The 25731-nt window shown below is 41.9% G+C and overlaps 1 protein-coding gene across 1 annotated transcript; it reads left to right on the forward strand.

Annotated features, from left to right (window-relative positions):
- On the forward strand, nucleotides 1-25731 carry dnah3 (dynein axonemal heavy chain 3). Its single transcript, XM_061093333.1, has 61 exons — nucleotides 1-141; nucleotides 4309-4404; nucleotides 4500-4686; nucleotides 4898-5055; nucleotides 5156-5348; nucleotides 5469-5664; nucleotides 5890-6015; nucleotides 6667-6862; nucleotides 6968-7144; nucleotides 7254-7384; nucleotides 7489-7594; nucleotides 7697-7875; nucleotides 7978-8162; nucleotides 8339-8462; nucleotides 8702-8855; nucleotides 9044-9188; nucleotides 9324-9535; nucleotides 9673-9764; nucleotides 9893-10007; nucleotides 10204-10320; nucleotides 10970-11149; nucleotides 11242-11378; nucleotides 11763-11964; nucleotides 12129-12221; nucleotides 12434-12544; nucleotides 12650-12764; nucleotides 12850-13048; nucleotides 13142-13250; nucleotides 13347-13460; nucleotides 13714-13890; nucleotides 14008-14099; nucleotides 14180-14399; nucleotides 14512-14646; nucleotides 14754-14865; nucleotides 15017-15258; nucleotides 15410-15510; nucleotides 15607-15712; nucleotides 15823-15952; nucleotides 16047-16280; nucleotides 16373-16476; nucleotides 16548-16842; nucleotides 16930-17109; nucleotides 17194-17317; nucleotides 17395-17551; nucleotides 17643-17786; nucleotides 18286-18952; nucleotides 19030-19195; nucleotides 19280-19496; nucleotides 19599-19781; nucleotides 19866-20064; nucleotides 20156-20669; nucleotides 20778-22405; nucleotides 22496-22721; nucleotides 22813-23057; nucleotides 23413-23529; nucleotides 23728-23885; nucleotides 24139-24306; nucleotides 24417-24559; nucleotides 24685-24889; nucleotides 25164-25301; nucleotides 25378-25731. Exons 1-61 carry the CDS (start codon nucleotides 1-3, stop codon nucleotides 25729-25731), a joined length of 12171 nt encoding a protein of 4056 aa, XP_060949316.1.

Genomic DNA, 25731 nt, shown 5'->3' on the forward strand with positions numbered 1-25731 from the left:
ATGTCTGCAGAGCTCGAGAACATCTTTAACAGCATGCTGGTGGGCAAGGTGCCCGCCACATGGGCAGCCAAGTCTTATCCCTCTCTCAAGCCAATGGGGAGCTTTGTGAGCGATCTATTAGCCAGGCTGCAGTTCCTAAAAGTAAGAATTATGGCTCTTTCAGGTCACATAGACCTTGAACACATTTAGGATCTGACTGTAAATATCGACGAAACGTATACTAAGTATTTGAAGTCAAAATTCAAGCCTCATAATCTACATGTATAAGAATAAATTAGACAGCAGCAAAGGCACACCAGTATCATCCACACGTGTCTTATCCTTTGACAGAGGTGAAGAGTGAAGAGTGGTGGATGACCAACAAATATTAAATGTCTTTCCTTGTGTGGATTAGACCTTAATATCATATATAGTGTGAAAACAAATAAAGGTCAGAGATCTATAGATGCATTTAACATTTTAAAGGTTAGAATTAATAATTGATCAGTTATGATACCCCGGTAAGAGCTGAAAAAAGATCTACATTAATTAGAGAAATATGTTTTTGTGCGTGTTTGTGTAGCTGAAATATGATGGGAAATAAATGTCTTGATTTTGAGAAATGGTGCCACTCGAATCGTCACTGTTGGAACATAAACTTGGCCAATTAATCTGGATCCTTGAGTCATTTGTTTGTGATAATCGCATCGAATTGTCCGACCTGATGAATGAAAATTCAACTTCTACTCTGATTAAGGGCTGTAAAAGTTGTAATAACGTATCACAGATTCATGACTTCATTACTGAAAAGCTGAGATTCAGTGCTGGAATAACAAAGGGTGCCACCAATCACAGCTGAACACAGTTCAATGAAGAAAAAAGAAGGTGATTACATTGAAATTCTGTTCACACACTCAGTCCTATAACTTAAGATCAGTCTGGCTGGTGAGTGGTTCTGCCAGGCTGAAGCTGTATTTATGCCACCATTGTTTTATGGGCTCTGCAGTCAGCAGTTGTGGGTTCAAACATAAGTCATATGAATTCAGCTGCTGCATCAATACCCACCCTAGATTATACATAAATATTGCAGTAATGAATCCATATACATTATAAAGAGCAGCTGGTGGAGGTTCCGTTGGAAGATGCTATTAACTTCAGCATGCGTTTAAGTGCGTGAGCCATATGTCACAATCCAATCTGTAACCGAGGGATCTTTTTAACCTTCGGAGATTAGTCTGCTTCCAGCTCCAGCTTTCTCCTCCCAGGACTCCTTGAGCAACGCCCTTCAGAAAGCCCCCTCCCCGGGAGAACAGCATGATCATTCCCCCTCTAATGAAAATCAAAACTGAACGTAGCCTGCCAAGAGGAGCAAGACACAGAGATGCCATATCTTCCAACACCTAATGAGAGTGTGACAACTCAGAAAATTCAGTTTTCTGAGTGTGCGGCTTGTTTCAGTTTTTACATTATTACATTATGTTAATGCTTAGCTGATAATAAAATAGAGGAAGCTCCTGGCTCTTCAGATAAGGTTCCTCATAACTCAAATACTCCATATGACACTGTGTGTTTTATTGTGAGGGAACTACACTGAAAATGGACCAAACAAATCCATGATCAGTGTAAATAACACAGCTCATGGCTTTGTGTCAGTGACTGTTGCACCAACCTTGATTTGTGTAAGTATCCTGGAATAATTGTGTCAACAAGCAAAGTCTTTTCAGCTATTTAAACTATACGGCTTGTCCTCTCTTGCTGCAGAGCCACTGCAGCCAAGGGAATGTGCACACTGGACAAAAAAAGAAAAGAAAAACATGAACTAATTCATTTTATTTGGCATTTACCCTTGAGGAAGGAAGCTTGGCATTTATCCCTGAGCGATGCATCACAATAATTTGTCCCTGAATCCTCGAGCAAAATCTGTGACCTTGACTTCTATTTAATTTCAATAAAAACATGGATGGTATATTCTAGGTATATGTAGGGAGTGTATGTCTGACCAGAAAAATACCCTAAAAATACCACCTGTTGACATTCATTTATTTGGTCCAAAGATCTAAAAGAACATGATAATCATAATTTCCTGGGAGCAGAGATGGATCCAGGGGAGGGGGCAGGGGGGCACTAGCTGAAATCTGATTGGCCCTTGTCCCAACAATAATTATGAAAATTTGTTAAGAATTTTTAATTTCTACATTTATAAAAGCTGTATGTGTATGACATGATACTGGTTGGTCAGAGAGAGAGACTGTCGTTTTGAGAGAGTGAGACAGAGAGTAAAGGAGAGAGACACAGACTGGGCATATACAGTGATGTGTAAGGATGGTAAAAAAATCCTCAACAGTATAGATGGTAGGAAAAGTCCACAGCTCTCTTGGCGTCAGTCAGCAGTTGTCCTTTGATCAATCATAGAGCGTGGATGAATCTGCTCTGTTAGTTTTTTTTTCTCCAGGCAGAAAAATTCCTGAGTCCATCAAAGCAGCGCTCTGAAAGCGAGACCGGGCCAGCGCCCCCTGTGCCTGGAGGCTCAGCAGCTATCTCTAACTTTTATTCTGAAAATTCAGCCTCTATTAGAGAGAGTAAGAGGACTCAGTATTTTCTATTGAGCAGCAGCAGTAAAAAAAAAAAAGCTAAATTAAGCTCTAGCTGATTTTTAACCCAAAACCTCTTATTTGCTCTTGAAGTGTTTTTATCAATTGAGCTAAGCATAATATTGCTGGACAACTGCAACATTTTGTGAGTCTCTCTTTACTTTCTATTGAATACCTTTATTCAGCCTAGAGAGAACATAAATATAAATGGAGAGTGTGCCTGGTCCTACCGTTACTAAAGCTTTGTTATTTGAGGTATTTCGATCTACAGTTGCAGTCAATAAATTGCTACATGAGCAGTGGCATCTCTGTGCATCATTGCTTTCATGGAGTTATTCACCATCTTATGCAGAATTTAAGGCAAGGATACAAATGTACACGTCTCCTTTGGTTTATCACAGTTTACTTAGGCACAGTATCAGTCACACTGTAACCGATATTGGGAATACAGTCTTTGAGTTTTTACCTATCCATAGACACCAAGCTCATGCATATGGATCTGATAGATGTGGAGCTTTTCTTGATTCATTTTGAGTCCATCCCCCCTGAGAGCTAACAAACTATCTGATAAACTTTCATAAACCCGGATATATCTCATTGAATGAATCACAAACAGCTTTAGTTGCTCTCAAACAGTGTGGCAGCAGTGACAACTGCCCCCACACACTTGGGGCAACTTTTACAGCTGCCTCCAAACTGTGTCGTAACAAAGGCCGCTGCCTCTAAACAGTGTGACAACAAAGGTAGCTTGTCTCTAACCTGTATCACAACAAAGGAACATATCAGTGGCAGTGTCCGTTCACACCGGTAGTTCCTCTACGAGTTACTGCTGCCACGATTTGAGCTTGTCCGTACGGCAGAAAAGCTGAGCAACATGGAGAAACCGACTCAGGTGACATTTAGCCTGCTTCAATTTGTGAAAATTGTGATTGTGTCAGTTGCAGTTTGAAAATTAACCTTAATAAATTTATTTATTTATATAGAGTTTACAAAGTGCTTTGACAGTAAAGCAAGAAAAGTAAATAAAAGACAAATTACTTTCAGCAGGATGCAATGTGTCAAAAAGGCCAGACAACCACGTTGAGGTGGTCACACCGATGGGAGTGTTAAAATTAAATGTATAAATATAGAGCTATGCCACATAAGACCCTATCTATGCGTTTTTCATGCAAATTGTGTGCAACTAGAACAATACTGCAGGAAATGTATAATTGTTATAACATCTCAATGAATAAATACATATTGAATGACTGTTGTGCATGTTTTGAATGAATAAGGCTTGGGTAGAAGAGGACTGGGCCTTCTAGTCAAACATTATATCAAGATAAAAAAATAATATATCCGTTGATATCGATAGTTATCACAATAAATGTAACATTATTTTTACATTTATTTTATTCAATGCCTATTTCTTTTCTCTTGAGTGAAACACAAAAACTTTGTAATGTTATTAAGAGAATAACAGTATAAATAAAGTTTATTATTACATTACCATATGACACAACAATAGAACAGTATACAATCTGAGGGTAGATAGAATGTGTTAAAACTCTTCACCGCAACATAAGTATTCTATCGATATAAATTGAACCTTTGTCATATTGCCAATGATGAAAATTAAATTGCGATAATGAACAATATTGATTTATTGACCTGCCCTTGTGTAAAAAAAAAATAAAAAATGATGAACTCAAAAGATAACCCTTTGCCATCCTCTGTGTTTTTGTGTGAGCTACAGATGGAGGATGAATGGGATAGGAGTCAGAGCAGACGATATCCTTTCCCCCCACGTTTTCTAGCAACTTGTTGCAAAGAACCCTCAGAGCTGTATCAAGTGAGGATGTCAATCACTCTATTACATACGCACATGTAAGTTGTAAACCCCTGTGTGCCACCATCTTTAACATTCACTCTGTTATTTCACCTCAGATGGCCTTGAGGCACAGCAAATACCCACCCATCCTTCAGACCAAGTCTTTGACTGTGGCAGTTCCTTTTAAAGAGCAGCGTCCTAACCGTGCTCCCAGTGAGTCCATCGCAAACAACTTCAGCCCCTATGCCCAGCACCTGAGAATTAATTCGCTCCTGAAGAGACGACGCGCCTCATCAGACCCTTGTATCCTTTACTGTTCTCTTATGTTTCTGAAATTTGATTGTTCTTTACTTTACATTCTGGTGATCACTTAATATTTGCCTCGAAAATTCTAAGAATGGATTTTGATCTTAACGAAGCATATAGCATCTTCACCACTGGGAAAGAGAAATAAAAGAAGGTAGCTATGCCCTATAAACAACTAAGTTCATCAATAAATATGTTTATCTTCCAGCACTTGATCTGAATCGTTCTTTCTTTCACAGGGATACAAGAACCCTTCGCCCTCCCAGTGGCCGCCCTATGAGTCCAAAAGAGCAGCTGGATATCATGCAGAGCCAAGAAGAAAAGATGAGGGCCACGCAGGCTGAACCTTCTGAGAGAGACTTAGAAGCAAGTATCAGCAAATTCAGTTCAGAGATACTCAATTGCTGATTGGATTATTCTTATTCTTTTTTTTCTAACACTGATGATCTGGACTTTTCTCACACAGAGGTATGTTTACTACATCACCAATGGTGTCCCCAGTTCAGTGCTGGCCCCACAGCCAGAGCAGCAGATGATCAACATCCTGCGCCTGCTGCCTCCTGACACAAAGGATACATGTAAAAATATCCCAACTTTGAGGGCTGACCTGAAAGAGGAGGTCAAAAGAGATTATGACTTCAGTCTCAAGAAGGGCATAGGTATAAGACAATAGCTCCAGTGATCCTTCAATTATTGGCAGCAGTGCTTTATTTAGACACTTAAAGCATACAGTTTGAATTTATAACCCTGATTTCATAGTCGCTCTTATTCATTCTCAGTGGACTACATTCTGATGGACCCGTCTGAATGCCAGCGTCTGTCCATATGCGGCATTCCCAAGCCCTTCCCGAGCAGAGTGATTCGTGCACCTGTGCCCTGGGCAGCTAGTTGCATGGAAGCACAGGGTTGGCAAACCCAGCACCTCTTTACTGTCAGTCCCCTCATGGTCCTACTGCAAGATGTCTGGCTAAACAGGTAATACAGACGCGTAATGTACTGTCCATTCAATGAATACCACATTTCACTGAATGAGTAAATGGGATTGACACAGGAAATGTAAACTTCCTCCAGCTGATACTGCTCATTTTGCTTTAGAGCTAAATCACAAGAGCTTCTGGCTGCTCCTTGTCAGAGGAGATGTGGTGTCAGATACAACGACAAAAAAATGTCCAAATAATAACTAATCATTTCTTATTCCAGCTTCTCATCCTTGAGATTTGTCAGAATTGAGGACCTCTTCTCCACCAGCCTCCCCCTCCTGCCATCTGAGTTTGAAGCGTTTGTCCGGAGGCAGTGCCAAAACACCAGAGAGGAGCTGAACCAAAAGTGAGTTATGCCATCTCACCAGGTGGTCTTGAAACAGCCACTCTGTCAGCGAGACTATAAGTGAGACTGAATTAGTGTAGTGTTGTCTCGATGGTGTATAGGTCTGCAGTGTGTGTACTCAACCAGGACAGCTAATCCTGTTGTAGGTTCAGGCTCAAGGTTTCTTGTCCACTTTGTTCGACCCGTGTCGGGCTGCCTCTTCAGGGGATTACTTTCCATAGCACCTCACTTGAGGATTGCATTGCATCCTTTGTTGAAAACATGTTGTATATTGTAGGTAGACCATAGCAGCCCTGTAGAATGTCTTAGTGACGGACTGAAATGTGAACCGTTTTAATTTGTTGAAACTGGCTGCTATTTGTTTATTTTCATGCTTGGAATTTCTCCTTGCTTGGATACCAATATTCCACTGCCGCACGGTTACCCCATGCTAGCCATACTCAATTCAAGGGACATTATGAGTCTGTATGCAGGTGTTTTTTTATTTAAAGTTACATAAAAGATCCACACTCTTAAGTTTGAGTTTGCTCTATGATTTTATATCACTACATATCCATAGTTGTTTAATGCAAAAAATGTTGTAATATATTAAATTATTATTATAAATTATTATATATATATGTATACAACTGAACTGAACCAATCTTCTAGGTGGCTGCCTCACTGTGCTACACTGTTTAAGAGCTTTGAGGACCTGTGGTTGCCGCTCATACCCAGGAGTAAACAAGATGCTCCAGTTTGTGCCCGGGAGTTTTTCGACTGTGCGGCAGCTCTCATGTCATTGCAGCTCCGAAGCCTCGTCACGCAATCCTTACATGACCTGCTTTCTTTCTTCACAATACATCAGGTCAGTTAAATAAATGGTTGCTGAAATGATACAGGGTGTATGCAACATGCTGATGCTTCTTAGAATTAGGACTTCACTTATCATTATCTGCCCTGTGTTTTTAAGGAGGGCAATGACTTCGAGGTTTTTGACGAGATGAAGTACATTCAGACCCAGGTCCTGCTGGTTAAGCTACAGGTTGATGAGCAAGGCATTGACTTTTGTCCAAGCTTCCAGGAATGTTGGGACATCATTCACGGAGCCTTCATGGAAATCATTAAGAGTGCTGAGAAGCTACCAAGGGTACAGCATTCCCTCAGCACCACAAACTACTACATATTACACAAAGTTGTCTATATTTTGTTTTTTATTCAACCCCTATAATATGTGCTTCTTGTGCTTGTTTGACCAGGTGGAGTGTTTCCTCTTTCCTGATATCAAGAACTTCTACATTCGCACCGTCAATCCTGATGAATTGTTGGTTATAAGTGTAATCAATGAAGTTGAGAATGTTTTCAACAAGAACACAGTTGGACCCACAAAGTAAAGAAACATCATCTGTATTTATGTGTCTTTGCATTATTATTATTATTATCATTGGCATTTGTCAAAAAGAAATATTTAAACTTAATTTCATTTTTTTTTAGGTATTTGAATGTGTATAAAAAATACAGCAATCTACTGGACGATACAGAGAAGCAGGAGATATCTGTATTCCTCAAAGAGAAGCACTCGTTAGAGGGATCTACTGGGGTAATTAAACCTTTTCAGTCCTTCTAAAATCTACTTTATACATTTTCTTCTCTTTCAAGAAGCATTTACTGTCATATCCCATCTCCCCCTTTCAATCTTCAGAAAATCGAGAGCATCAATCTCTTGTGGACGGAGATCGCCTCACTGCCTCTGACAGTGCCTTTGTCCATGTTTTGTCTGTATGCTGATAAGCTGAATGAAGACCTGTGTGATCTTGCTGAGAAACTGAAAGTCAAGATCATCACGTTTGAAGTGGAAGAGAACCGAGAGTTAAACTTTGGGTAAGAGTGAACTCTGTGGTTCAGCATACTGTATGCATTATCCTGTTTGCATTCCATTGACAAGAGACCCAATGTTAAGTACAAGTTATTGTTCTCTCCCAGGATCTGTCAAAAATATAAGGAGATTATGGAGACTGTCAGAGGCACCCCAGAAACTACAGAAGACTTGGTGTCTCTCAACCAGTACCTCAAAACGACCAGTGAAGTGACCATTTTCAAGCTGATGAAGGAGATTCATGCAGCGTCGCACCGCCTCTGCTTCCTATTGGACTTTGCCACTCTGCCATGTATGTGAAACCTCTCATGGTATCTGCAATTACAGTTGAAAGAAATGACATGTAATGTACACAGACGCTTCCACAGATGCATTAGCTAGACAAAAACCCTCTATCCATATGATAGTATGTATAACGAGTGCAAGAAAGCAATTACTTATATGTCTCCTTCTCTTCCACTTTTCCAGCTGATGACTTGAGACTGAACTCTCGTGTTTTCCAGTGGCCCAAAAAGATCGAAACTGAGCTTGATGACAGCCAGGCTCGTCTGGCCGCCATGAGAACACAGGCTGAGGACTATCTCCAAAAGAGGTTCATGCTAAGGACACTTTCCACATCGTGGTGCAACCATCATAGTTGAACATAGTGTTTGAATCAAATTTCTCTGTCTCCACCTTCCTTCAACATAAGAACTTTGTGTACTTCTTTTCACCTCCCTCTTATAGTATACTGCAAAATATTTGTTTTATTTATTAAATGTTGTAAATATTAAGCCAATTGTAAAAGCCGACAACTGTAACAACTGCTATATCGCCTTTTGACTGTATCAGGATATTAGTGTTTGACCAGCGGTTGCAAGAGGTGGACAAGGAGATAGAGGTCTTCAAGAAGAAAGAAGTGATGAACATGGAGGAAATAGAAAACAATGTGGAAACCCTCTCTCAAATCGCTGCCAACCTTGAGTCTGCTGTCAATGAACTAGAGGTATTAGACACGGCACTAAGACAGTTACAGATGTTTCAGATAGCACTAGCGCATTTGTGATTTTTATTCTTTTGAAATCACAATAACAATATGGATAATTTTTGTACTCTTTATTTATCGTGGAAGTCATATTTCAGAGCTTGTAGGATGGAAGCTTGAAAATAGTAACACCAATGTCATTTCTACAGGATATCAACACAGAAGAAACTTTGCTGGAGAAGGAGCTAAGCGAATTCCCAATTCTGCAAACCATGATAGTCAACAAACAGCCATTTGAACAGCTCTGGGGCACAGCCCTGAACTTTCAGAACATGTCTGAAGTGTGGATGAATGGTAGATAACATTCTTTTTTTGCCATAGCCACAGTGTGACTGCATTTTATAAGCACTAGATGGAACAAATCATGACTAGTGGCACACAGCAAGTGCTAGCAGCATGCACAGTTTTTTCACATAATTTCATTCTTAGGTCCTTTCCTGAAACTGGATGCTGAGAAGATCGCCGATGAACTGGATATCATGCAAAGGATGATGTATAAACTCGGCAAAACCTTCTCTAGTCTCCCGGGGTCTTGTCGTGTGGCCAAAAGCTTCAAAAGCAAGATAGACAAATTCAAGCTGCACCTACCCATCCTCACAACCATCTGTAACCCCGGCATCAAAGAACGCCACTGGGAGAAGGTTGAGTTAATATTTTTTGCTTCATTAGATCTGGTGACAATGATAGAAATCCAGTGCCAGGTTCACTTTGTGTCCAGCATCTCTTGTGATCCATGAAACCATTGTCAATAATTCATGACACTCTGCTCTGCCTACAGATTAGCAGCATTGTGGGTTTTGAAGTCAAGCCAGGTGCGAGCAGCTCACTGCTGAATATGTTGGACCTGGGGCTGTCCAAGTTCTCCAGCAAGTAATGTCCTTTGCTTACATTATAGCTTTTTGGAATACATGTAAAGTGCGAAATGCATTCAGAAAGATTAAAAAAACAGTAACTGTAAGGAAAAAGTGACGCATTTATTTTTCTTACCTCTGCCCTAGGATGGAAGAAATGGGAGCGGCAGCCAGTAAAGAGTATTCTCTAGAAAAATCAATGGAGAAGATGAAAACGGAATGGATTGACCTCTGCTTCTCTTTCAGTCCATACAGAGATACAGTGAGAAAAGCACACACATATTACCACATGCTGCACTTTTACAATAGACTGCTGACATGTTTAAACACTGTCATTGTTATTTTCTTGCCATTGTTATTCCTGTCATGTTGTCGTCACTGTCACTTACTTAACTGCCCATCGATTTTCACACTGTACATTGACATTGTACTAAATTCACTTTATTTTGTAATAATAGGGTACAAGTATTTTATCAGCCGTGGATGAAATCCAAATGCTTCTGGATGACCACGTTATCAAGACCCAGACCATGCGAGGTTCACCTTTTATTAAGCCAGTAGAGGCTGAATGCAAGGTAAGTCATAATTCTTTTGAATTTGACACTGCAGATGAACCATACATTACACTCCTGTTCTATGGTGGATACAGGTGTTTTACTGTATACATCCTACAGGGGGGATGCTAACATAATATGAGTTAAATGGGTAAAATTCCAAAAACACCTGAGTGTGTGATTTTGAGGAACATTTTCTGTGTGGGGCTCTGCCACATAAAGCAATAAAATATCTCATTGTACTTGTGTTTTCAACAAGAGGTAGTCTCAGGGGAATGATTCCAAGCATAATTTCATGCCAAAAGTAATAAAATGTCCTGATCTAAATGAACAAAGCCTCAGTTGTGCCATTCCACCACAAAATGTCTCAGGCAGAAGCCATAAAAAAGGCTTGGGGGTTGATTGTAAGCTGAGTCACAACACAGAAATCCCCTGAAACCATTTTATCATTTTAAAATTGAACAGACCTGGGTTCATTGGGTTTAATTGTACATTTGTTCTGTATTGCATTTCCTTGTCCGTTCTCTTATTTTATATATTTGCGTGTTTTTGTTCAGTTCATTGACCATATTAGCTTTTACTTGACTGTTGAAGCACTTTTGTAACTCTCCCTTAATAATGATAACAAACTATAAGATGATAGCTGTTATAATGTGGTTTCTCACCTCAGCTATGGGAGGATAAGCTGGTGAGTATGCAGGACATCCTGGACTCCATGCTCCAGTGTCAGTCTACTTGGCTCTACCTCGAGCCTATCTTCAGCTCGGAGGACATCATTGCTCAGATGCCTGAAGAGGGACGCAAGTTTGGCATTGTGGACGGCTACTGGAAGGATATCGTTGCAGAGGCCGTAAGATCCTCTTGACACACAGTTTCCTGTTGACATTCACTTGAATGGATTTCATGTACTTCACTTTCACCTCTTTGTTCACACTAACCCAGGTGAAAGATACGCACGTGCTGGTGGCTACAAGCCAGGATAACATGCTGGCACGCCTGCAGGAGTCCAATGTGTTCCTAGATGACATCCAAAAAGGACTCAATACCTACCTGGAAATGAAGAGGCTATATTTCCCAAGGTTTTATTACCATTACAAACAGTTATACGACTGATTATTTTAACTGTTTTGTTTGTAAGCTGTTGAAGAAGTTTGCTCTAGCGTTGTGAGTTTATTGGTATTGTTACACTATCCCAAAATGTTTATTTTCTTCCTCAAAGCCAAATCGCTACAAATCTACTCAAAGCTCCTCGAATTATATATACTCATTATTGAAGTCCTCAGTTAAAGTAACAAGGTGTTAGTTTGTGATACAATTGCCCAACTGCTTTTACATACTCATGACTGCAGGAGAGTTAAATGTCCAAACAGACTTCTTTAAAACATAGGTGACAACTTTCTTGGTCTTGCTGAGTGGCTGCGTCAGTTTCCTCCATCTTCTTCATCCTCATCCTTTTTCCCCAGGTTCTTCTTTCTCTCAAACGACGAGCTGCTGGAGATTCTGTCTCAGACCAAAGACCCCCTGTGTGTGCAGCCTCACCTGAAGAAGTGTTTCGAGGGCATCGCCAAACTGGAGTTCACCGAGGACATGGCGATCGTTGGCATTATCAGCTCTGAGAAGGAGACTGTGCCCTTCACAGATAAGATCTATCCAGCCGAAGCCAAGGTAAACAACGGAGAGATCTAGTTAATTATCTCAATAGTTGTCACATTATTTCACATATTTTCATGTTAAATGGATGTTTATGTTATTTATATCTCATTAGAAAAATGTTACTAGAGATTACATGGTGAACAACATGTGTTGGACTGTTTTCCTTTTATTTTCAGGGTATGGTGGAGAAGTGGCTGCTGCAGGTGGAGAACCTTATGCTCAAGAGTGTTCGACATGTCATCTCTCTGGGAGTGACTCAATATGCAGAGGTATTATTTCTATGTATCATTTTTTATTCTAATTTGATGCTGATGTTGGTAAGGTATAACTGATACCATATTTCGGGTTATTACTGGAATGCTATGATTTTAATGAGGATGGAGTTTTTTTGAGCGGAATTAATGTGTAAAGTGATAAGAAATGAATGTTTATAATTACTCTTTGTTGTTGATTAATAAATGTTGTTGTCTCTTTTCTGTAGGTGCCCAGAAAGGAGTGGGTGTTGCAGTGGCCGGGCCAAGTAGTCATTTGTGCTTCCTCCATCTTTTGGACAGCTGAAGTGTCTGAAGCCATCGAGACCAACACCTTGCCTGTCAGTTTTTAGAGACACTTATTTTAACTTCCACACAGAAAAAATGACCATATATTGCATTTTTTATACTGTAGTCTAATATGTTTACTTCCTTCAATTCCAAAGGCCTATGTAGACAAGTGTAACGACCAGATTTCTGACATCGTTGAGCTAGTACGTGGGAAGCTCTCTGGAGGAGCAAGAATGACACTCGGTGGCCTGACTGTGATTGATGTCCATGGTAATAATCCAAATATCAAACATCCTGGCAATACCTTTCAAAGGATAACATGTATTCATCTAATCCAAATCTTTTCTTGGCCAAGCTCGAGACGTGGTGGCGCAACTGGCAGCAGACCGTATCTCCACACTGAATGATTTTGCCTGGATTTCTCAGCTGCGTTACTTCTGGGAGGGTGGTGATGTGATGCTCCGCATGATTACTACATGCCTGAAATATGGCTATGAATATCTAGGAAACTCTGGTCGTCTGGTCATCACGCCACTCACTGACCGCTGCTACAGGTATAGTTAGTTATTTTTATCTGTCAATGGAGAGCTGCAAAAATAAAGGTAGTTCAAATGATCTTCATCTTCTCATTTGGTTTAATGCCACAGAACTCTAATGGGGGCTCTGAAGTTGAACTTAGGAGGAGCTCCTGAGGGTCCTGCAGGAACTGGCAAGACTGAGACCACGAAAGATCTGGCTAAAGCTTTGGCTAAACAGGTATACCAAAGCAGTTTTCAGCAAAATACTGATCTGTACAGTGTGTTTACTTAGTTTTTTCATTGTTCTGACATTGCACCTGTTGCTTGGTTCTAGTGTGTGGTTTTTAACTGTTCCGATGGGCTGGACTACAAGGCCATGAGTAAGTTCTTCAAAGGACTTGCTCAGTCTGGAGCCTGGGCCTGCTTTGATGAGTTCAATCGGATTGAGGTGAGCTCTACCATTGTTACAGCAATCAAAACTGTGTATATGTTAAGTTTTATATACGCAATGAAACATATTTTAGTTCCATGTAAATGAATGACCAAGATCGATGGCTGTTTATCATTATTTTCATTTATCAGTCACATTTGGTCAAATATCAACTCAAACTCAAAGCTTTGTTTTTGCAAAACCTTCACAAAAATATATGTTTATATGTTTATAAATATATGTTTACCCAACATGTTTGTATGTGTCATAGGTGGAGGTGCTGTCTGTGGTGGCTCAGCAGGTCCTCTGTATACAACAGGCCATTGCCAAGGACCTGAAGACCTTCCTTTTTGAGGGGACGGAGCTGTCACTAAACCCAACCTGCTCTGTCTTCATCACCATGAACCCTGGTTATGCCGGCAGGGCCGAGCTTCCTGACAACCTGAAGGTACATCATTGTAGCACTAAATGGATCCACCTGTAACTAGAAATATGCAGAGAGTTAAATATCCTGCTGGTGACAATAAAATGCTGAGAATGAACACCTGTCAATGCTCTCTTGTAGGTTCTCTTCCGCACAGTGGCTATGATGGTTCCAGACTATGGTCTCATTGGAGAAATCTCACTATACTCCATGGGCTTCATTGAATCTCGCAGGTATGAATACAAAATGTCCTGATTGAAATATTTAGTTTAGTTCATAAAACAAGCTTAAATCTTTCTAATTTTCTTGACAGTCTGTCCGGGAAGATTGTGGCCACCTACCGTTTGTGCTCCGAGCAGCTGTCCTCCCAGCACCACTACGACTATGGTATGCGAGCTGTGAAGTCTGTGCTGACGGCAGCAGGGAATTTGAAGTTGAAGTACCCGGAGGAGAACGAGAGCGTGCTGTTGCTCAGGGCACTGATGGACGTCAACATGGCCAAGTTTCTCGCGCAGGACGTTCCTCTGTTTCAGGTGAGACATTTTATACAAAAGCCAATTGCAGCAAGTGTTTGTTTACTTTTTCTCCACGTGCCTCAGTTGGTTTACTAATTGTTCTGTTGAAATATTCATCTGCCGCCCACAGGGTATCATCTCGGATCTATTCCCTGGGGTTGTCCTTCCGAAGCCAGACTATGAGCTCCTCCTCAAGGCTCTCAATAACAACATCGCTAAGCTCAACCTGCAGTCTGTCCCATGGTTCATTAGCAAAATTATCCAGGTACTAAGGAGGAGCATTGCCTTGTAATGCTTAACAAACCTAAACATAGATTGGCTAGTTGCAATACTTCAACCGAATAAGTGTTCTGTGATTTTCTCTGTATGTAGGTGTATGAGATGATGCTGGTGCGCCATGGCTTTATGATAGTAGGAGAGCCTCTTGGAGGAAAAACGTGTGCCTATAAGATCCTTGCTGCTGCCCTTGGAGACCTTTCCAAAGGTAGCTTATGACTTTTTTTCTCCTAACAAGCCAATAATACACCCTCAATATTACACAGCTTTTGTTTCATAGATATAATTTAATTTATGGCTTTTACTGTTTTGTTATTCGTTTGTATAATTGTTTATTCTCTCTAATTCTCATCATTTAGCCAATCTGATGGATGAGTGCGCTGTGAACTTCGCCATCCTCAACCCAAAGGCCATCACCATGGGACAACTGTACGGCTGCTTTGATCCTGTCAGCCACGAGTGGTCTGATGGTGTCCTGGCTACCACCTACAGGGATCAGGCCATCTCCACCTCAGAGAATCGACAGTGGATCATCTTTGATGGGCCCATTGATGCTGTCTGGATTGAGAACATGAACACTGTGCTGGATGACAACAAGAAGGTATTACCCAGATTGATGCCTTCATCTATTAAAAACAGATTGTCATGATATTGTGGGTATTGTGTGCATATGCATGATATGTATAGGCTTTACCTTTTGATTTAGCACAGTCAAATGAGAATCCTCTCTTATTGTCTCGTTTTGCCGCTAGCTTTGTCTGATGAGTGGTGAGATCATCCAGATGAGTGCCAAGATGAGTCTGATCTTTGAAACTGCTGACTTGGAGCAAGCCTCTCCAGCTACCGTCAGTAGGTATGTGAATCAGATAAATATATTCTGAAACCTTTATTCAATGTTAGTGTATTTTTTTTTTTTTTTTTTTTTTTACATGTAACCTTATGTTTGAAGGTGTGGAATGATATACATGGAACCTCACCAGTTGGGCTGGACTCCTCTCAGAGACTCTTACATGAACACTCTGCCTGAAAGCCTGAACTCGGAATACATAGACCTGGTGAAATTACACACATGCACAATTGGCTCATTGAGGCCTTTTTTGTCTCTTTTCTTAGGATCTCATATGAAGTGTCTGAATTCTGTTTGTTTGGTCTTAACATCCCACAGATAATGGACATGTTTGAGTGGTTAGTTCAGCCGTGTCTGGACTTTATAGACAAGGAGTGTCGATTTGTCATAATTACATCTCCCATCCACTTGGTCTTTAGTCTAATGAGGCTCTATACCTGCCTGATGGGTTAGTAATAATTACATTTCATTGATCATTTATTGAACAATCAATGCATTTTTCTCAGTGCGTTTGTTGACGTTCATGTCTTCTGTCTGTCTAGATGAAATTGCTGCATCGGGAACGGAGGGCGCACCGGATCTGTCCAGTATGCAGACAACCATGTGGCTGCAGGGACTGTTTCTGTTTGCGGTAGTGTGGACTCTGGGTGGAACCATCACTGGGGACAGTCGCAAGAAGTTTGATATCTTCTTCCGCAATCTGATACTGGGCTCTGATGAACACCCTCGGCCGTCGAGTGTCACACTTAAAAAGAACAACCTCTTTCCTGAGAGAGGTCAGAAAATGTCCACAACAATTATGTATTATATATAGTTATCTCAAATTAAATATTTGCTCTAATGCATGATGTGTATTTTTTTCCCGTAGGCACTGTCTATGACTACTACTTCCATAAAGAGGGGCAAGGACAGTGGAACGTATGGACTGATTCCATCTCAGCTGCAGAGAACGTCATCCCACCCGCAGCCAATGTAAGAATGTTTAGGTAACAGAGGTTTCTGCTCCAGGCCATGATTCCTCTAACAATTTTTTTCTCTGCCAGGTGTCAGATCTCATCATTCCAACCGTGGAGACAGCGCGTCAGCTCTTTTTCCTGCGAACCTACCTTGCGCATGAAGTACCCACTCTTTTTCTGGGGCCCACCGGCACAGGCAAATCTGTCATCAACCAAAGCTTCTTGGTAGGTCTGCCTAAGGAGAAGTACACACCTAATTGTATCAACTTCTCAGCTCGCACCTCAGCCAATCAGAGCCAAGATATCATCATGGCAAAGCTGGACCGAAGAAAAAAGGGCGTGTTTGGACCTCCTGTGGGAAAGAAGTGTGTCGTCTATGTTGGTAATTATTAATAACATAATAACATAGTGTGTAAATGTTATTCATTTTAATGAACAGATTACAGGTAAAGTTATCCCTCTTCCACAGACGACCTGAACATGCCATCTAAAGAGATCTATGGTGCTCAGCCCCCAATTGAACTGCTCAGGCAGTGGATTGACCACCGTCACTGGTATGACAGGAAAGACACCTCCAGACTGAACATTGTTGATGTGCTGTTTATGTCTGCAATGGCGCCTCCTGGTGGTGGGAAGAATGACATTTCAGGTATGTTGAAGTAATAGGTTAGGGACTTTAGTGGAGGAAGCAGCACTTAAAGTTTGATTAATGTATATTTTATTTTAATGCCAGGCCGCTTAACTCGTCACTTGAACGTTGTCTCTATCAACTGCTTTGAGGACGACACGCTGACAAAGATCTTCAGCTCCATCACTGATTGGCATTTCGGCAAAGGGTTTGATCCCTCTTTCTGCAGGTAACTGTTATGTTGTACAATAGAGGAATGCTATGAATTATCTTTGTTCCAAATGCTTATTTTGTTTCATCTCCCAGGCTAGGTAGGATGATGATCCAGGCCACAATGGCAGTCTATAAGGACACCATCGACAGCTTCCTGCCCACCCCCTCTAAATCCCACTACATCTTTAACCTGCGGGACTTTGCTCGAGTCATACGCGGTGTACTCCTGACTCCACACACACACATGCAGGTAAGAGCGGAAAAAATAGGGAAACGTCTAAACAAATTGCTGGGACCTAATCTAACATGTCTTCATCCTATATTTTGTCCATTAATGTCAGAATGGAGACAAACTGATCCGCCTGTGGATCCACGAGGTTTACCGTGTTTTCTGCGACAGACTCATTGACCTCAGCGACAGAGAGATGTTCTTTGGCATTGTCAAAGAGAGGACCATGAACTATTTTGATCAGAGTGTTGAAAAGGTGCTTATGTACACACAAACACACACGCACATATATCGATTCGGAAAATATGTGAATTGTAATTTTGTGCCACATAAACAAATTTTGACTTTACTTGAAAAACACTTCCAGCAAAGTTAAAATAACAATTTGAACTTAGTTGAAAGTAAACTTTGTCATTTTGTATTATCTCACTAATTATGAATCACTTTCCACAGTTTCTGTTTTTAGATGAATTAAATCCTTCATGATCTTTTTCTGCCTTGCTAGTACTATACTATAGCTAAATCTGGTCAAATACATATTTTTCTCTTTGTATGTGATTCATTTTTGCACATGATCCCTATCAACTACAAGTAATACATTGTAAGTCAGTTTCTGAGCAGCACTGCAGGCACAAAGCTTTTAAAAACATTAAACAATTGGTTGGAGAAGCTGCTACCTTGTGTAATGTAGTGATGTTAAGATTAAATAATGTAGCTCTTGTGTTCATTCCTAAATCTCTTCTATCCTTATCCAGCTCCTGAGTCATCTCAGCATAGATGGCAACGTGGTGGATGAGAGCATCCGTAGCTTGCTCTTTGGTGACTATGGCAAACCTGATTCGGACATTAAGGCCTACGATGAAATCACAGACTTGAAAGCTCTGCAAGAAGTGATGGAGTTTTTTCTGGAGGAGTTCAATAACCTCAGCAAGACGCCCATGTCTCTTGTTATGTTCAAGTTTGCCATCGAGCACATTTCCCGCATCTGCCGCGTGCTGAAGCAAGACAACGGACACCTTCTGCTCGTTGGCATTGGTGGCTCAGGGCGTCAGAGCGCCACCAAGCTGGGCACCTTCATTAATGATTACATCTTGTTCCAGATAGAGCTGACCAAAAGCTACAGCCCGTCAGACTGGCGAGATGACCTCAAAATAATAATGCTTAAAGCAGGCATCGAGGGCAAGAGCTTAGTGTTCCTGTTTAACGACAGCCAAATTAAGGATGAGGCCATGTTGGAAGACATCAACATGCTGCTTAACACCGGTGATGTGCCGAACATCTTTGCTGCTGATGAACGTGCTGATATCATTGACAAAATGCAGGGAATCGCTCGGATGGAAGGGAAAAAGATCGATGCAACTCCGCTCTCAATGTACAACTTCTTTATTGACCGTGTGAAGGCCAACCTTCATATTGTACTAGGTAGGTAGGAACATGTCTCTCTTTTTTTTTTTAAGTTTTACAAAGTTGTTGTAACTGTGAATCGTTGTGTTCAACAGCCATGAGCCCCATCGGCGACGCATTTAGAAACCGTCTTAGGATGTTCCCCTCCCTTATCAACTGCTGCACCATCGACTGGTTTCACGAGTGGCCAAATGATGCTCTGGAGATGGTGGCCCACAACTTCCTCCAAGATGTGGAAATGGAGAGTGAAATCAAACGAGAGTAAGGACATAAATAAGTAAATAGTACTTCCAGAGGCTTAACACTGTGCAGATTGCCCATTCATTGCTTTTATCCTTGCCACAGGGTGGTGGAGATGTGCAAGACCTTCCAGATGAGTGTTGGGGAGATGTCTGGAGAGTATTTCTCCAGATTGAGGAGACACAACTATGTCACGCCCACCTCTTACCTTGAACTCATCCTCACCTACAAGACTCTGCTTACAGCCAAGAGGAATGAAGTTAACTCTGTAAGGAACCGCTACATCGTTGGTCTCCAGAAACTGGACTTTGCTGCATCTCAGGTGAATTAACCCTTGAAGTAAATTCACCATGAATGTTGACTTGTTTGTCCGACTAAATTAATTGTATTGATATATCCTAAGATCATTTCATAATGTTTACAGGTTTCAGTGATGCAGCTGGAGCTAACAGCCTTGCAGCCAGAGCTCATCAAGACCTCAGCTGAGACAGATAAGATGATGGTTAAGATCGAGGCAGAAACAGTGGAGGTGGACGCCAAGAAAGAACTAGTGTCTGCAGATGAGAAAGTGGCTAATGACGCAGCAGCAGCAGCGCAAGCCATTAAGGTATAGCAATGGCATATTTTGCTTATCAGAAAGCATTGTGTACATGTACATATGTAGAGATTGATTATACCACTTGTCTTTCAGGATGATTGTGAGGGAGACCTGGCAGAAGCACTGCCTGCACTGGCAAATGCCCTGTCAGCCCTGGACACTTTAAAACCTTCCGACATTACAGTGGTTAAGTCGATGGCTAACCCACCAGGTCTAGTCAAACTAGTCATGGAGTCTATCTGTGCCATGAAGGGCATTAAACCTGAGAGAAAACCTGATCCCAGTGGCTCAGGTAAAACATTTTAAGCTTTGATCGAATCTTCTTAATGCATAGTGTGCAGTAATGTTTATAAGATTGAGAATGTCAAGTGTTTGTGTTACAGGTAAGATGGTTGATGACTACTGGGGCCCTTCCAAGAAACTCCTGGGAGACCTGAAATTTTTGGACAGCCTCAAAGCCTACGACAAAGACAACATCCCTGCTGCCAACATAAAGAAAATCAGAGATAAGTTTATCAACAACGAAGACTTCCAGCCCTCTATTATTAAGAATGTCTCCTCGGCTTGCGAGGGCCTCTGTAAATGGGTGCGAGCGATGGAAACGTATGAGCGCATATCAAAAGTCGTGGCACCAAAGAAGGAGAGGTTGAAGGAAGCGGAGGAGGAGCTGGGGGTACAGATGGCAATGTTGTCAGTGAAGAGGGCTGAACTGAAGGAAGTAGAGGACAGACTGCAGAGCTTGAATGATGACTTGGCAGCCATGATTAAGAAGAAGCAAGAGTTGGAAGCGAACATTGAGCTGTGTTCTGAGAAGCTGATCAGGGCAGAGAAGCTGATTGGAGGACTGGGAGGAGAGAAGGACAGGTGGACCGATGCTGCAAGGCTACTAGGGATTAGGTAATTCAAAACATACTTATCAGGCATGTTCATGTATTAATGATGATGTGTGATGTAGTGTTCCTGAAGTTTAACAAAAATCATATTGGTACAATTTTCCCTCTGCAGATACACCAACCTGACAGGTGACATACTCCTGTCTTCAGCATCTGTATCTTACCTTGGGGCTTTTACAGTAGACTTTCGCATAGAGTGTCAGGAACAGTGGCTCTTCCTTTGCCAAGAGAAGAAAATACCCTGCACGGAGGACTTCACCCTAAGCAGCACCCTGGGTAACCAGGTGGCCATCAGGGCGTGGCAGATCGATGGGTTGCCAGTCGACGCCTTCTCAACAGACAATGGTATCATGGTGTTTAACTCCCGTCGCTGGCCCCTAATGATTGACCCTCAAGGTCAGGCCAACAAGTGGATCAAGAACATGGAGAAGGCAAATAAGCTTGCTGTCATAAAATTGACAGATGACAACTATGTGAAAGTTTTGGAGAGCTGCATTCAGTTTGGTACTCCGGTTCTTCTGGAGAATGTTGGAGAGGAACTTGATCCTGTACTTGAGAGTCTGCTGCTGAAGCAAACCTTCAAACAGCAGGGTGTGGAGTACATGAAAATAGGAGAGAATACTGTGGAATATTGTAAAGACTTTTCATTCTACATGACCACTGGATTGAGGAACCCTCACTATCTCCCTGAGGTGGCTGTCAAAGTTTGTCTGCTGAACTTTATGATCACTCCCCAGGGGTTACAGGACCAGCTTTTAGGGATTGCAGTGGCCAAAGAGAAACCTGAGCTTGAAGAGAAGAAGAACCAGCTCATTCTGGAGAGTGCTGCCAACAACAAGATGCTTAAAGAAATCGAGGATAAGATCCTGAAGGTGCTCTCTTCCTCTGAAGGAAACATTCTGGAGGACGAAACAGCAATTAAGGTCCTGTCTTCTTCCAAGATTCTCTCAGAGGAGATATCTGAGAAGCAAAAAATTTCCAGTGTCACTGAGAAAGAGATCGATGACACTCGAATGGGCTACCGTCCCGTGGCTGAGCACTCGTCCATCCTGTTTTTCTGCATCTCAGAATTGGCCAACATCGAGCCTATGTACCAGTACTCCCTGACCTGGTTCATCAACCTCTACGTGTATTCCATCTCCGAGAGCGTGAAGAGTGATGATTTGAACGAGAGAATCGACAACATTGTGGCGTACTTTACCCTCTGCATCTATAATAACGTGTGCCGCTCACTTTTTGAAAAGGATAAGCTGCTCTTCTCCCTGCTGCTCACCATAGGCATAATGCAGGGTAAGGGCCAGGTTGATGACCAAGTCTGGCGCTTCCTCCTGACAGGTGGCGTTGCGTTGGACAACCCTTATCCCAACCCTGCTACAGAGTGGCTGTCTGACAAATCTTGGTCTGAGATAGTCAGGGCCTCTAAACTTCCAAACCTGGATGGTTTCTCTGAACACGTCCAAGCGAACATCTCAAAATGGAAGAAGATTTATGATTCAGGACAGCCCCATAAAGAGCTGTTGCCTGACCAGTGGAGTGAGTTGGTGGGGATGGACCGAATGGTTGTGATCAGATGCTACAGGCCAGATAAGCTGGTTCCAGCAGTGCAGGATTTTATAGTAGACAACATGGGACAGGCTTACATCGAACCACCGACCTTTGACCTGGCAGGAAGCTTCAAAGACTCAAACTGCTGCTCTCCACTCATCTTTATTTTGTCGGCAGGATCTGATCCAACTGCAGGTGATTAGCCAAAGACCTTTTCCTAATCTACTGATTAATTTATTTTTGATTTGAAAAAGTCAATAATGTATCCATGCCGTGTTCTTTCAGGTCTGCTGAAGTTTGCTGATGACGTAGACATGGGGGGCGGTAAGACCGAAACCATTTCCCTCGGGCAGGGACAGGGACCCATAGCAGCTGTGATGATCCTCAAAGGCCTTAAAGAGGGGAACTGGGTGGTACTTCAGAACTGCCACCTGTGCACCAGCTGGATGCCCGCTCTGGAGAGGATCTGTGAGGAAACAATCATCCCAGAGAACACACACCCTGACTTTAGGTAACAGATTCTACACAGCGGACTTCACTGAAAACAGTCTTTCTTTCATGGTGAGCATGATTAAGCCAAGCATCTTTACTTTTCTTCCCAGGTTGTGGTTAACCAGTTATCCGTCCGACAAGTTTCCAGTCAGTATCCTGCAGAATGGACTGAAGATGACCAATGAGCCCCCTAAAGGAATAAGAGCCAACTTGCTGCGCTCTTACCTGAGTCACCCCATCTCCGACCCCGCCTTCTTTGTCAGCTCCAAGAAACAAGAAATCTGGCAGAAGCTCCTGTTTGGTCTCACTTTCTTCCATGCACTGGTACAGGAAAGGAGGAACTTTGGACCTCTGGGTAAGACATTTAATACATTTATCTGCTATTAAAGCCTTTACATCTTTTATTTTGAAGCTTTTTCTGCAAATGGGAGTCTGCTTATCATAGTTTTAATCCATATTTTTTCTAAATACCCTGTTGCTCTTTTTTTATTTTGTTTTATAATGTAAATATATACAAAATGCATATATAAAATGTTAAACAAAATGTGTGGGGTGGGTTAGAACCCAAATGTAACCAAAAATATGATACAAAACGAAATAAAACAAAATCTTCAATAAAGTCTATATATTTCTATATTAGAAAGTATTAAGTTATATTAGTATAATAGAAAAAATAAACCCTTACTCTATTGTCTCCATTCTCTCTTCAGGTTGGAATATTCCCTACGAGTTCAATGAGTCTGACCTGAGGATCAGCATGAGGCAGATCCAGATGTTCCTGGATGAGTATGTTGAGGTTCCACTGGCAGCCCTCACATATCTTACAGGTGACTTTCAAAGCTGTTTACGCAGCACGTCATTTATTTGCACCAGTGACATGGGCAGACCACATGACGTTTGTCTGTGATTCTCTCTTTACATTGGCGTCTAACACGATTCAAAACTCTACCTATTACCTGTCAGTAAGCATCACGTACACATCCCCTCCTCTTTGGTTTTGATGATTGCTTTTATTCTTTTCAAAGGTGAATGCAACTATGGAGGCAGAGTGACAGATGACAAAGACAGACGACTGCTGATCTCGCTTCTCTCCATCTTCTACAGTTGGGATGTGATAGAGCAGGAAAGCCATCACCTGTGCGAGGGAGATCTGTATTACGTCCCAGCTCATGGCCTCTATGAGGTATTGTCTCTGCTATGTTCTTAATGAATGATACAGTGTGCGGCTGCAAAGTCCACCATTAATAAACAAGAAAAAAACACAGCATTATGACGATTTCAGGTCACCCACTGTACAGTATTTGTCAGGAGTTAAATCGAGGGGGGGGGGGGTCAGGGTTCCCACTGTTGTAGATTAGTGTCATAATTTAAGTAATCCTATAAACATCCCATCTTATATAGAAATTAATTTGATCCAATGACATTCTTTATTCCAGACATACGTGAAGTATATTCGCAATCTGCCGATTGCTGCCGACCCTTGCGTGTTTGGACTTCACAGCAATGCTGACATCACAAAGGATAATCAAGAGACCAATCAGCTTCTGGATGGAGTTCTATTAACTCTGCCCAGGCAGACGGGAGGCGGGGCTAAGTCTCCTCAGGTTTGCATTGCAAGCAGACAGATCTTTTTGGCTTGTTTCCCAGAGGAAACAGTAAGTGTAAATGTGTTGTCTGATATACAACCTTCATCTGTCTTCTGTTGATATTATAGGAAGTCGTGGATGACCTTGCAGAGGACATCCTGTCGAAGCTGCCAGCTGACTTTGACGTAAAGGCGATAATAGAGAAATACCCTGTCACGTATAATGAGTCTATGAATACTGTTTTGAGGCAGGAAGTGATCCGCTTCAACAGGTGCGTGTGTTGCTATGTAATCAACAATTCAGCTTGCAAAATACTTATTTTAATCATGACTAATTCAAATGTTCATCAGTATGTCTGAATGCTCCTGATTCTGAGTCACTCTCTCTTCCTGTCAGACTCACATATGTGGTGCGGGTCAGCCTGGTGAACATCCAGAAAGCTTTGAAGGGCCAGATTGTTATGTCTTCAGAGCTCGAGAGCATCTTTAACAGCATGCTGGTGGGCAAGGTGCCCGTCCCATGGGCAGCCAAGTCGTATCCCTCTCTCAAGCCACTTGGGAGCTACGTGTGTGATCTATTAGCCCGGCTGCAGTTCCTACAAGTAAGAATTATGGCTCTTTCAGGTCACACAGACCTTGAATGAAGAGAACACATTTAGAATCTGACTGGAAATATCGCCGAAACACATATTAAGTAAGATGTCAAAATTCAAGCCTCATAATCTACATGTTTAAGAATAAATTCCTCTCTAAATATAGCACAAGAATATTCTATAAATTTAGGTGGTGCAGCACTTAATGTCTAGACCATGAATGACATTGCTTGTTTTCGATATGCTCATAACTATGGATGTGCTTGAATGTGTGTTTTAACAGGACTGGATAGATAAAGGCCCGCCTACAGTCTTCTGGCTTTCTGGTTTTTACTTCACGCAGTCATTTCTAACGGGAGTTTCTCAGAATTATGCCAGGAAGTACACCATCCCCATAGACTTCATTGGCTTTGAATTTGAGGTAAGGAATTTCGACTTCTCTCAGTACTTTCCCAATCATAGGTATCTTTTGAGTAATACTCTTCATCGTTTACCAGGTAACCAAAGCCGAGACCCATATGGACGAGAAGCCAGAGGATGGAGCCTACGTGAAGGGCCTTTTCATGGAGGGTGCACGCTGGGACAGGGAGAACATGGTCATTGGAGAGTCCCTCCCCAAGATCCTCTTTGACTCTATACCCATCATCAAGCTCCGACCCGGTGTGATGTCTGAGTTCAACCATGAGAACCTCTACGTTTCTCCCGTGTACAAAACCAGCGCTCGTAGAGGGACCCTGTCCACCACAGGCCACTCCACCAACTACGTCATGTCCATCGAGCTGCCCTCTGACAAGCCAGAGAAACACTGGATCAACCGCGGGGTGGCATGCCTCTGCCAGCTGGATGACTGA

Source organism: Limanda limanda, chromosome 19, assembly GCF_963576545.1.
Source record: "Limanda limanda chromosome 19, fLimLim1.1, whole genome shotgun sequence".
In the NCBI taxonomy this organism is placed as follows: domain Eukaryota; kingdom Metazoa; phylum Chordata; class Actinopteri; order Pleuronectiformes; family Pleuronectidae; genus Limanda; species Limanda limanda.

Bases quoted from the DNA above. Each gene is read 5' to 3' on its own strand.
- dnah3 (XM_061093333.1), top strand. From the start codon at position 1: ATGTCTGCAGAGCTCGAGAACATCTTTAACAGCATGCTGGTGGGCAAG. The intron at 23,530-23,727 runs GTGACTTTCAAA...TTCTTTTCAAAG, and splicing joins AGCCCTCACATATCTTACAG to GTGAATGCAACTATGGAGGC. The intron at 24,890-25,163 runs GTAAGAATTATG...GTGTTTTAACAG, and splicing joins CCCGGCTGCAGTTCCTACAA to GACTGGATAGATAAAGGCCC.